The 13,901-nt window shown below is 32.2% G+C and overlaps 1 protein-coding gene across 5 annotated transcripts in view; it reads left to right on the top strand.

The window, feature by feature from the left end:
* LOC126744860 (histone-lysine N-methyltransferase 2C-like) overlaps positions 1-13,025 on the top strand; it is a 141,075-nt gene extending 128,050 nt beyond the window's left edge. For all 5 annotated transcript variants that reach the window (XM_050452428.1, XM_050452426.1, XM_050452427.1 and 2 more), the window contains 5 exons: positions 3,795-4,128; positions 4,604-4,882; positions 8,999-9,128; positions 9,188-9,370; positions 12,588-13,025. In XM_050452428.1, coding sequence (XP_050308385.1) covers positions 3,795-4,128; positions 4,604-4,882; positions 8,999-9,128; positions 9,188-9,370; positions 12,588-12,680 — 1,019 coding nt within the window. In that variant the 3' untranslated portion in view covers positions 12,681-13,025. The remainder of the gene's footprint in view (positions 1-3,794; positions 4,129-4,603; positions 4,883-8,998; positions 9,129-9,187; positions 9,371-12,587) is intronic.
* Positions 13,026-13,901: the final 876 nt, after the last annotated feature.

Below are 13,901 nucleotides of genomic sequence, written 5' to 3'. Positions count from 1 at the left end.
GCTCTCAGTGCGTTTTTTAATTAATATTTAGACTAAAAATTCCCTTTTTGCTGAAAAATGATAAAGAAGTCTGTAATGGGTCACATATATTGGAAAAAAGGAAATTCAAATCGTTCCTTACACAGGCGGGTTAGTTAGGTGTCAATGGTGTCATCCAGATGTTAATTAAAGGAATTTAATTGTTATCAATTCTTTCTCCTAATTTGCTTTTTAAATTATTAATTTCATCTGACACATCCTTAATGCAAATTTTGCACCCTTCAATAATTTTCACAGCATTGTGAAGGAAGCACTGAAGCCAAGCTTGTGATGTGTCATTTTTAAAAAAGAGCTGCAATATTCTTAGACATTTATCTTGTTGTGCTAAGTGCTAAAAAATATGATTTTAATGGTTCGTATATTTTGACATTTTTTATAGATGCTAAAAGAGCTAGCCATCGTTTAACTAAGAATTCTTTTAAATTCGATTCCTATGCTTTCACGAAAATCTTTCAAATCTTACAAAGAGTACTTGTAGAATACTAATTAACCATTTTTTTTGGTATTGAAACCATAAAAAGACGTTTTCAGTGAGGAAGTGTACCTGTATTAAGAAAATTATTAGTTAGAAAGATAATATGACCTAGTAAAAGAAACATATTTAGATTCCCTATCACATCTTATTGAGTTAGACTTAAAAACAAATATCTTTTCTACTACTTCTAAGACAGGAGAAAGATTAAATAAATGAGGCCGTTATTTGCAAAACTCCCTCTTTGCTATTTGATTTACTTTTCAGGAGCAACAAAAAATATTTCAGCTTTCATGTAAATTATATTTTCGGATTGTTATATTTTTTAACCAATACAAATTATTCATTAATAATAAGTAATAATGATCGTAAATTTGAATCTCTTACAGTTTTTGAAAAAAATATTTTTTTTCGCAAAGAGAGAGTTTTGCAAATAAAATAATGACAGAAACCCATTAGAGTTTTTTTAAATGAAAAGTTTTTTAATTAAACAAGAAATAACTTGTTACAAATATTAAAAAAAGTTTTTCAAATAACAACATTAAGTTTCAAGTATCTTCTTATTCAAAAAACCAAGAAATAATAGGAAAAAAATTAAATAATTTTAGTGTCGGTTTCGTTTTCACACAAATCTTGGCCACCATCACTTGTTATCGTACTTGCAGCAGTTTGCTTTAGGATATTTTTGTAGAAGCCTAACTCTGGTAGTTTTCTCCAGTCTTCACCATAATGCTTAACCAATAAACTAATAATAGAAGCTTTATCGCCTTTAAGTCTGTTGCTTAGAGGTACTTCACCTGGCTCTAGGGATGAAAACGAACAATTTTTTTTACAAACACTTTTAGGCCTTCCTGTGTTATTCAAGTAATTAATCTCACCTTGAATTAAAACTGTGTGTGCCTTTTATAAAAAATAAATCGTTTTGCGTTGCTAAATTTGAAATGCCACGCTCCAGGAAGTTTTACGATTTTTTTTGCTTCAGTTTTCCAGTCTTGTACGGTCCAGTCAACACCTCTTTTTCTAACTGTAGCATGTTTACTTATTATAGCGTCGTAATGACTGGATTCTACAATAACGGGTATTTTTTTTACTTCCTTTTCTATTAATCCGAACACTCTAGCATAAAAGAGTGCCCTACAATTGGAATTGTGAGCTCAATATTTTTAATATTTTCTGGAGATTCTTTAAGAAGCCAGTAGGCTAACATTGTCATCATAGTTGTGTTCTTGTCTTGTTCGCCTTTTTTTGAGTATCAATTTCCGTCCATAAATACGCGTTCACGTTTGCAGGTGTTAACTTGGTGTTAGACGTTCCAGACACTATAGTAAAATTGTTGTAATTTATTTGCTGGCTGAAATATGCGGCTTGGTCTGGTAATCGAGGCAGAGCCAAGTTTTTCTGGCAATCAAAGGAAAAAGACACTGTGTTTGGTTTTGGATGTTTCAAGAGACGGAAGAACGCCTTTGCCTTCAATAAATGAACGCGATTCTCTGTTGTTAACTTATATCTTTTTTCAGCTGACGTTGTCAATTTTAGTTGCTCTTTGAACCGTAGGCACGTTGAACAGCAATCTGTAAGTGGAGTTTCAAACGCAATATTGTAATTTGCATTCACAAATTTTCTAAAATAACTGATTCTAACGTGCAAATTCTCAGGAACGCGTTGTTGATAGTAAGTATAAAGCTTTTTAAAATTTAAATCTCATGGTAAATAGACACGCACGCTAGTCTTGCTCCTACAATAGTGAGATTCTGCACATGTTAAAGATTCTATAAAGTCTTTTATATGTTTACGTTTTTCATCGTTCTTGCGACCTACTCTGTCCCCTCCTCTTTGTTCTTTCGGGAGCTCTCCATTTTTGACAAAATTACGAAGTTTCCACTAAAATTCGTAATGCCTAGAAACGCATTTTTCCACTCTTATCAATTTTCCATCTTTCAAACGAACATTGTATTGAATCGAGACTTGAGCGTGATTGGATTTTCCTCTCTTCAGTTTATGCCCTTTGCAACAGTTCAGTATGAGATTATCCTGGTCTATTTTAGATCTAGATTCATACATGTATCCATGGAATTGTTTAATTTCATTCATTGTTAAAGTTCTGCAAAAATACGGTTGTCCGGGTTTACCATCGTGACCACAAGTTGGAAAGTTTGGAAGCACGTGTGGTGTATGTCTGAAAATAATATAATTTCAGCTAATTAGTTACTATTAAACCGATTGAGGGTCTTTTTTAAGCCATACCTATCACTTTTTTTAACAGCCCTAGCGTAGTTTTCCGGTTGTCGCTCTTTCTTGCGTGCTTTTCCTCTTGGAGAAGGTAAAATCTTATAATTATTATAACTCATCCATAGCAGCAAATCGCACCAAAAATCAATTGATATTACACGTCAATACACAGCGAAATTGCTATTAGAACTAAAAATATATTCGATTCACTCATGTAAACAAAGCGTGGCATTAGTCACAAGAATAGCGTGCTTAGTGATTGACGAGCAAATAAGCAATTTTGCAAATGAACTGTGAAAGCAAAGAAAGAGTTTTGCAAATAACCTGCGAACTTGTACTAACTTTGATATGAGAAAGAGGCAGTTATGAAAGATTTTAACGATAGTAATACGTTCCTTATTTAAAACCTGTTGAACTTGGCGAAAAAAGTGAATTTTGATTATTTTGTCAATTAGAGACTTTTGCAAATAACGGCCTCAAATAGTTGTCATAAAAGTTTTGTTGTTATAATATATATTTTGACAAAACTAGTGTTAATATCAAAAATTTTCGTAACAAAAAATGGCGTATTTAAAGCAAGGCAGAGGCTTGTTTCAAGTTTCAAAGTTTCAAAAAAAAGCATACTAATTAATAAAATACATAAAAATAAAACATTACTTTCAACATGTATATTACCTAGGTCTTTTATAATTGTTTTTTAAAAACCTGGTTAATACATCAATACTAAATTTTTTCTTTTCTTAAAACTTAAAGTAAGCCTTTTTTTTAAAACTAATATCCTTTAATTATTAAAGTTGTTATATCTAGAAATTATCACTTTTATAGATAGTAAGTGGGAATCTTCGAAGAAATATTTTAAAATTTATTAAAAAGAGTATTTTCTCTATAATATAATTAATTACCTTTAATTCTGAAAACTTAAAACCTTATGAAAAGTTGCTAAATACATCAGTCGCTAAAAATGTAATACTAACAATGAAATGAGTTTACATCCATCTTGGTTTGCGTAACGTCCCAATAAAAATAATTCACACTTTTCTTACTCTATTAACAGGTTACAAAATAATCCGTTTCTACTGGAGCATGCGGTACCCGAACAAAAGATGTCGCTACGTTTGCTCCATTCACGACGCATGCGGACGTCCGGAGTTCCGTGTCCTCGTCCAGGAGTACAACGAGGAAGACGTCGAATTTAAGGACAGTACCCCGAAGGGTGCCTGGACCGCCATATTGGAGAGAGCGGCCGCAGCTAGAAAGGAAAACGATTGTCTGAAAATGTTCCCCAAATACATTTCGGGAGAGGATCTCTTCGGTTTGACCGAACCGGCTATTGTTCGGGTGTTGGAAAGTCTACCGGGTATGGAAACGTTGTCCGATTATAAGTTCAAGTAAGTAGGGATCTATTCTAGTAGTACTAGTACGGAACGATTAAACCTTTATTCGAAAACGATCACAGCCACCAACAAACTAAGTACTGCCAAAGAGTCCAAGCAACAAATTCCAAACATTATGACTTGTTTACTATCAGTTATTAATAAACAAAATAAGTTCGTCTGATACACGTTCTGTTGACATTGGTTTAACTTTATTTCGGAAACCAAAAATATTTTACTACATTTTTTTTTCATTATTACTCATTATTGATCTTCATCTACTATTTGAAAATCATTCTGTATTATAATATGTTACTGTTGTTTGAAATTTCAAATAAAAGTATTTATTGCTAAATGATTTATAATTACAAACGGTCTCAACCATTTATAACGGTACTCGTGTTTCGCCTCCGTTTTTTGTTTTTTATCATGTGTTGCTTTATCTCCTGACGAGAAACAATCTAACGTTTATTTTTAATGTTTGAATCAGATACGGAAGAAATCCGTTACTCGAACTCCCATTGGCGATAAATCCGAGTGGGGCGGCCAGATCGGAGCCGCGTCTACGTCATCAAACCCATTGGAAACGGCCGCACACCCAACGTACCACCGGCTCTTCCCGACCCGTTTTCGGACCCTCCTCGGGTCCCACTACTCCGACCACTTTGGGGGAGAGCGTTTGCCCTTACAGCAAACAGTTTGTACATTCCAAGAGTTCCCAGTATAAGAAAATGAAGCAGGAATGGAGGAATAACGTATATTTGGCCAGGTAGGTTTTAAAATTGCCCGTCAACAGGTCGGGATTATTTCAAATTTTTATAGAGTTTATAATTTTTTTTGTGCCAACGTTTCTGTTTACAGGGTGTAAATAAATAGATGGGAGAAAGTTCGGGGGCTGATTCTTGGGCAAATTTTAAGAAAAAAAACTTTCCTATGTCCTAAAAGTTCTAACTTTTGAGATACCGGGTGGTACTTATTTTATGTATGGTGGTAAGGATATGGTGGTTTTATGTATAGGTTTTAGGTGGTAGTATTTTTCTTCAATCTATATATGTTTTTTTATAATACCTGTAAAACACCGTTTTGCAATATCATACCATTATCATTTAAATACGAGTACATCTAGTTGTATAAAATGTTCTCCATTTATTTCGAAATGGCAGGTAAAATTGCTATAATGCGTAAGTCATTAAAGGTCTCTGGTTTTTTTTTGATTTTGGTAAAGGTATTCCTATTGCAGTTTTCCAACTTTGAGGAAAATAATTTTGTTCTATGCAACTGTTTGTAAGGATCAATAAATGGACTGCAATATTTTAACATAGATGACGTGATTTTATCTGTGCCACAAGTATTAGTTTTCATGTTTCGAATAAGTTTATGAACATCTTCTATAGAACACGTGGAAAGTTTCAATATTTTCGATGCGCTGAATTTGTTGTTTTCGTAAAATTCTATAGTTTCATCACAGTCATTGGATCTGTTGTTAAAAAATTGAGAAAAATGCTGGTTTATTAAATTTGGATCCGTTAAATTAGAAGATAATTTGTTATCATTTGACTAATTTAACGGATCTTAGTGCTCACCATGTTTTTTTGTCCAGAAATAAAATTGAGATAGACCTTTTTTTCGGATCTCAGTACAGAAACTGTAAAATTACGCATCTATATTTTAGATAAAAATACAGACTTGGATAAAACTCAATAATATTTACCGAGATTTTTATCCTATTAAGCGGGTAAAAATAACTTTAAATGCTTAAATCGTTTTCCGAAAATTAACTTTGCCTTTTTATTAGAGTAAATATTTTAAATAAAAATATAGGAAAAAGGGCATAAACAGGTTATCGACTGATATAAAGGAATATTAAAAAAATGAAACTTACTTTAAATATTTTTATATTTTAAGTCAATTCTCCTATCCTTTAGTTCTGCAAAATAGTCTATGACCTTCTCACTGAAATTTGGAATGCTTTTGACAAGCGTTTTCTCGATGCTCAACATAGACAAGGCACTAAGTCTAGATGGTCCCATCGTATTACGCAGGAATGTTTTTACTCTTTTTAAAGTAGAAAAACATCTCTCACTTTTCACGGTTGTCATAGGGAATGTGCACAAAATATATAATAATTTCACTGCTTCAGAAAATGTTTCAGACAAATTCATGTTAATAAAAAGCTGAAGTATGGCTACTGCACCGGCACTATTGCGAAAATCCTGACGACAATATATGACTTCAAGTTCCGATTTTAGTTTGGAAATATTTACTGTGGGATAATGAGCCTTCACCATATTTAAAATATTTTGCGGAAAATTGGTAGTGTATGCTTCAAATTTCTCTGTGTAGAATAACTGTGAAATCATGAGATGATCATTGAAACCAAACGATTGTGATTTATTTCAGATATAATAATATCACAGATTTCCAGTGCAATAATGTTTTAAACATAAATTAACTAAATATTGGACAGGAAATAAAAAAAATAATTCAAAATAAAGCAAAAAATTAAGTAAATTTCATAATATTAAATTAAAATTATCTTATATCAGTTCGTCGCATGTGCTTGGTTCTTCTGATTCCAATATAGTATTTCTAATTATTTGGATATTGTTGTTAACAGTATATAATTTTTGACAGATATGTCATCAATATCTCGCATTTGCAATTGTTTAAACAATATATCAACATGGGGCATTATTTTATGGAAAAAATTTATCCAAAATAAAAAAAGCTCATCTTCCAAATGTCTTTTTAAACCAGTTGCTTGATTTATATTGTTACCATCTTGCTCCTCATCAATAATTTCCTCTGAGCAAGATTTTAAATCATCTTTATAAGTGTATACAATTTCAACACATTTTGTATTGAAAGCCTATCGAGTGGGTGCAGCTTTAGGTAGTCTTACTTTAACCACTCTATCCAGAACCATCGTACGTTTTAGAGATTGACCGAAAAAGGACGAAAGTGCGTTCAAATTTGCAAAAAATATTTTTATCGGTTTATGTTGACTCGCCGCTTTTTGCAGGATAAGATTAAGTTGATGGGCATAACAGTGAATAAAGTGTGCATTTAGGTATATTTCTTTAATTTTTGTTTGTACTCCTCCCAGTTTACCGCTCATGACTGATGCACCATCGTAACTTTGGGCAATCAATTTTTCAGGTGCTTCATTAATTCTTAGTAATTGAAGTTCTTCCAATATTACATTAGTTAAATGTTGTGTTAAGTGCTGTGGTACCTGGAGGGTTAACAAATTTTCAAAATCTTTCATGTACAATAACAATTAATACATATCGCAATATGACAATCATCTGCGTTTTATTGGAGTTGTCTGTGGTATCATCTACTTGAATTGCCCCAAAATTTGTCTGGCCAATCTCCTTAATTATATGAGTATGTACAATGGCTAACATTGATTCTGAAATATCATTCTGAATTGTTTTTAATGTTCCTTTAAATACTGCACTTTTTTCAATATGTTCTTTAAACATTAAATCCAGTTTAGAAACAAAATCGATAAGGCCCAGAAAAATTCCAGGATTATCGGAGCTGTTACTTTTGTCATGTCAATGCAATTTCGAAAACTCCGCAAAATTTTACACGGACGATTAGTTTGTTTAAAATATACAGTAACTAACTAAAACAAAACATTCATCCAGTCGGGCCGTCGACTACGTTAGCGATATAGGACTGAAAGGTGACTCTCACTCCCGCTCACGAAATGCGAATCTGCCCTATTTGTTCTATTTTACGTGCATTTCTCCATAAGCCATAAGAACTGTATAGGGACAATTTAAAATACGGCCCGGCCACGGGCTTGTGTGATGAGCGCGAGGCGCGACGTTAGTAATATAATTATTTGTTTTGCGAGATTTGAGATTTGATTTTGAGAATTTTATAATTCACAGTGAAGTTTTAGATAAAAGATATTTTTAATAAAATTGGTATTTTTATGAGATTATTTTAGGGGGGTCATTGACCAATTGACCCTAAGAAGGAGCCGCCACTGAAAAAGAAGTAATTTTTTGTCTAGATCGTTCTCATAAACAATGTCCATCCAAGTCAAAATTTATAATAAAACGACTATTGTATGCGGCGTTAAAATGGCAAATTAATGACTATTAAAACAAGAATGATTGCCACAATTTAAGTGCGCATTTTTTTATAACTAATAAGGCCTTGACCTAGAGTATCTTTTTTTTACAAAAATCCTTTATTCAACATTTTATAATTACAATAAATTACATAGTAATAAATCGCTTGCTTTGGCTTGAGTTACAGCTCATGTTTCGAAACAATACCTCTAGTAATGGCAGGGAATCTTTGCCAGAAAAACTACTTTACTAAATAAAACATGTGGAGCATAATGTATAGTGTAATTTTTAATGATTTAGAGATCCCTTACTTATGGGATTATCCACCGCAATGTTAGTTCTAACTTAATGTCACTACAATTTTTTAAATTATGCGAATATATTATTAATAATCTTATACACTAATTTTGGCAGCTCTGTGCTAAGGATGCTCGGCAAGGTTTGGACGTTAAACGTTTAGCATTTTATTTAGTATGGATTCTATATACAAGATTAAGTACTTTGTTTTCAACAATTTGAACTGCTTCAAACTTAGTCCTTATTTTAGAAAAATCCTGTTTCAATAGATAACATTCAAAAACTTTAGGCATCATTGTCTAAGTTTTGTAATAAATCCTCAATGTTTTACAGTGAGTATCAAAGACATATGGATAGAGAAAGGAAGTATTGCATAAAGGAAAAATTGGCAGATCTTACCCTGCATTAGGGTTAAAAATGTTCGTCCTGCGTCACTCCTTCATTCAAACCATCATATTGAGTCAACTATTGCTTATTAATTATTTTATATTTTTTAGATCCAAAATCCAGGGACTGGGATTGTATGCGGCAAGAGATCTGGAGAAACACACAATGGTTATTGAATATATCGGCGAAGTAATTCGAACGGAACTATCGGAATGCCGAGAAAAGCAATATGAAGCAAAGGTAAAAAAAAACTAATTTTTAATTGTACTTGTTTATAATTTATACTTATTCTATGACAGAATCGAGGAATTTACATGTTCCGCCTCGATGACGACCGAGTTGTCGACGCCACTTTATCAGGCGGTTTGGCGAGATACATAAACCACTCCTGCAACCCGAATTGTGTCGCTGAAACCGTAGAAATCGATAGGGATTTGAAGATTATCATTTTCGCGAAAAGACGGATACAGAGAGGAGAAGAGGTAAGAAGAGACGTTTTGGTTTAAGGATATATTGTCCGTATATCGTTTGTAATATTATTGGATGCAATCCTATTTAAACTTTCCGACGTTTCGCAAAATATATTTGCATCTTCAGGACGCTGAAATATAATAATAATAATTAAGGCAACAGGAAAAAAAAAATCATTCTATTTCAATCCTAAACGTAGACTGGCGAATGAAGATTTCATCGAGAAATTTAGTTGAGAAGAGAGGCCAAATCAAGAATCAATATCCTGCATTGAATGCAGCACATTAGCTCAATATTAAAAGCCATTTCCAGAGAATTTGGAATACAAAATTATCTGGAAAGGTAGATAAATAATACATCATTAAGCTTATTACTGTACAGGGTTAAAAAGTGCTCAATTTGAATCACTACCTGAAGGTACCAAAAAAGAAACAAAAATACTGATCTGATTTAAACTGTTTGCAATCGAACAATTTCAAGTGTTATTTTAATCAGATCAATAACGTTGAGCTACTTTAAATAACTTAAAAGTGTAGACAGTTTCTACCTGTTTAATTAAAACCTGGTTTGATTTGAATTATTTAACCTTATTTGTTTCTCAGTAACTAAATATCGATTTGCATTTCCAGATAGCCTTACTATTCACGATCATAACTGTTCAGATCATTTTCAGTGTGAATGTCACTAAAAAATAAAAAACACAACAGAAATAAAATATCTCGGAATAATTTACTAACGTTAGTTTATTTGTTTCACGTAGAAACTATATTAAATTATTGCATTGCTGTATGGGAAGCAACAAATATGCCATTTATAGAACCTTTAGTAATTACACAGTAATATACAGGGTGTTTGGCGGAGGGTTAGCCAAACTTGGTGGGCATATAGATAGGCTCAGATAGAAGAGATTTTCTTAATAAACTTGTGTTCTAAAAGTCTCGGGTTTTTTTATATTATTGATTTTGTGTTATTTTCAGGATTTTCAAAAAATTATGCCTTTTGACATCTTTACATTTTGTCAGCATGTTTTTCACGTTTTTTTTACATTTGTATTTAGTTTGTTATGTATCCTGAATCTTAAAAAATTAATATCAAGTACAAATAATACCGAAATAATTCGTTTTGAGCTCAAAAAGTTAATACGAGTAGCAAAAAAAGTTATGAAAGGTAACTTTAACTTGACGCAAAAAAAAACTAAAATCTATCAAGATGTTCAGGTAGTTTTAAAAACATCTCCAGTTAATACTCTATTCAATGATATACGATGTGTAACACAAAGCCGACTAACTTGCCACAATTCATGACTTTAAAGGAAAATAAAGTAAAAAAAAATATATTTTTTTAATTTTATGTATTTATTTCAAAATTACAAATTTTGTTGAAACTGCGCTCCCCTGGCTCTTATACATGCCTTACATCGCCGTCGTATTTCTACTGTCCTAAGGCGAAGTCGCATCTCTTCTCTGACGGTTAGAAAAGCGGCATTGATTCTTTGAATTAAGTGGTGAATAAATAGGTTGTTAATTTCCACCTCGTACACGAGTTCTTTCGCACGTCCCCATACGTAAAAATTGAGAGGGATTAAATCAGGGGACCGTGGAGGCCATGCGATGGGACCTGCTCTTCCGATCCTGCTCTAACGGCGACCCGATAGTGTGCAGGTCACCCGTCATTCTGGAAGACGTCTTCATTAAATATGGGTATATCAGCCAATAAATGCGGGAGATCATTTTGTAAAAAAAGTAAGTAATTGTCCCCGTTGAGGTTTCTCGGCAAGTAGTGTGTACCGATGAGGTGTCTCCCAATCACACCTGTCCAAACATTAACACTGAATCTTCTTTGGAAAGACTTGGCTCTGGTCAAATGCGGATTTACGTTTTTGTTTTCCCAATAATGTAAATTATGTTGGTTAAATATCCTCGCACGTGTAAATGTTGATTCATCTGTCCATAAGATGCTTTTTAAAAAGTGTCCATTTTCAACGTCTGCGTGAAGCAAAAAGCGGCAAAATTGTACCCGTCGCTCATAGTAGGCTTGTAGAAGACCTAGAGTATCACGATGCCAGTAAAAATTGCGAAATTCAGTTGTTGATGTAGTATGAAATTACCTTGCACTGGGGTGTAATGGAAAGGATGCCTTCCTTCTGCCTTGACAACTGACCATGCTTTCCATGTAGAAATGTTCAGATCTGTAGCTACTTTCCTTGTACTAGTGGTGGGATCCTCAGCAAATGCGCGAATTACGTTTTCATCTACAGCAACATCATACTGCCTCCGAATGATCATCGGTTCTTGAAAATTTAGATGCCTGTTTCCCTTAACAACAATATGTAGCACATATATTATTATTATATCATCACAACAACAATCCCATAGCATGTTTCACGATGTCCTCATTTGAACATTCAAAGAATCGATGCCGCTTTTCAAACTATCAGAAAAGAGATGCGGCTTCGTCTTACGACAGTGGAAATGCGACGGCGACGTAGGGCATGTATTAGAGCCAGGGGAGAGCAGTTTTAATAAAATTTGTAATTTTGAAATAAATACATAAAATTAAAAAAATATTTTTTTTACTTTATTGTCCTTTAAAGTCATGAATTGTGGCAAGTTAGTCGGCTTTGTGTTACACATCGTATATCATTGAATAGAGTATTAACTGGAGATGTTTTTAAAACTACCTGAACATCTTGATAGATTTTAGTTTTTTTCTTTGCGTCAAGTTAAAGTTACCTTTCATAACTTTTTTTGCTACTTGTATTAACTTTTTGAGCTCAAAACGAATTATTTCGGTATTATTTGTACTTGATATTGATTTTTTTAGATTCAGGATACATTACAGACTAAATATAAATATAAAAAAAAACGTGAAAAATATGCTGAAAAAATTTAAAGATGTCAAAATGCATAATTTTCTGAAAATTCTGAAAATAACACAAAATCAATGATATAAAAAAACCCGAGACTTTTAGAACACAAGTTTATTAAGGCTAATAGATCCGAGGGTTGTAAACGTAGCTATTGATCCCTAAATCTAATAATATTACAAACGATATAATCTTATTTGAATGGTTAAATTTATTAAAAAAAAACATTTTCAACAAATTCTTGAAATTTCTGAGAAATGTAGTACCTATCTTTTGCTATTCAACTGTGAAATTCTTATTAAAATTACTTGTGCTGCATTTTTATTGATCTAATTCATCTAATTTTATTCATTTTTTTGCAGTTGGCGTACGATTACAAGTTTGACATAGAAGATGATCAAAATAAAATATCCTGTATGTGCGGAGCACCCAATTGCCGAAAATGGATGAACTAAATTGGGGTTTCGCCACTAATAGTTAATATAATGCTTTCGAAAAACTAGTACAGTCAAGAAGACAATATCGTATTTTTACACGTTTTTACTGTAAAGGATACCTTATTAAAATTATTCGTTAAGTCTATCGCACCGTTATTTGTAAAAATATGTCGTTTTTAAGTTGTAAATTTATGTTTAGTCACCGGGGTGACGACAGTTTTGCAATATTACAAATCACTCGGTACTTTATACGTTTGATTTATTTTGGGCGAGGCGCCTCTAGTTTAAAAGGTTCTTTCTTATTGTATGTACATAATTAAGTTGTAACTATGTAGTGTCAATAAATAATAATTAGGGCAAAAATTTGTGTTATTTCATTACTGTCATTACTGTCTTGCCTTAATTAATTGAACTAGTACACTGAAACTAGTACAATGCACAATGATCAACTTTCTAAAAATAAATAACAATCTTAGTGAATCTCAATTTGGTTTTCATGAAAATGTGAGACTAACAAGCAATGGAATTTACAACTTTACAGTCGCATTAAATGATGAATGTTTCCGCAGCGGTCATAAGCATTTCACTATACTAAAGAAATAAGATATATAGGAAAACTGTATGATTGCTGATATTTGTACATTTTTGTATTAAGTATGAACAAAACTGAGCTTTTTTGGATATATAAAAAACCAATATTCAATTATTCAATATTTGAAAAATCCATGGAACAATTTCATTGGTTTTACTTGCATTTGAAAGCTGATGAGTTTCTTAACGAAAAAGCTCCTTACACGTTTTCTGGTAAATGCAATCGTTTTGAAGTTATTGCATATTTTTTCTCTCTAGAAAAATCAAAATATTATGAAAATATAAAAACGTTAATTATTCTCCTAGTTTTTGCACTATTTTATTCGTATTTTGTAGTTAAAGTAAAGGGTTTTATTTACGTTTAGTTTAATATTTTCATCTCTAATGTCTACTTTTTAAGTAGTTCATTTTTATTGAGGGCCTCAAACTAGGTTATATTATTATAAATGAAGACACAAGTGCATAAAGGATCTATGTAAAATTTTTTTTTTAAATAGAGTTTTTACGTTAAATACGGTTGATTTAACCTCAAAATTTAAATTAAAGGATAATTTGACCTAAAAATGTTTTAGCAACAAATATACTAGGGCATAAAGGATTTATGTACCAAATAATATTCTATTACAAAAATGCATAAAGGATCTATTT

Source organism: Anthonomus grandis, chromosome 15 (genome assembly GCF_022605725.1).
Source record: "Anthonomus grandis grandis chromosome 15, icAntGran1.3, whole genome shotgun sequence".
Classification (NCBI taxonomy): Eukaryota; Metazoa; Arthropoda; class Insecta; order Coleoptera; family Curculionidae; genus Anthonomus; species Anthonomus grandis.
Note: the sequence above shows the minus strand (reverse complement) of the source record. Positions and strands in the feature narration are given on the sequence as shown.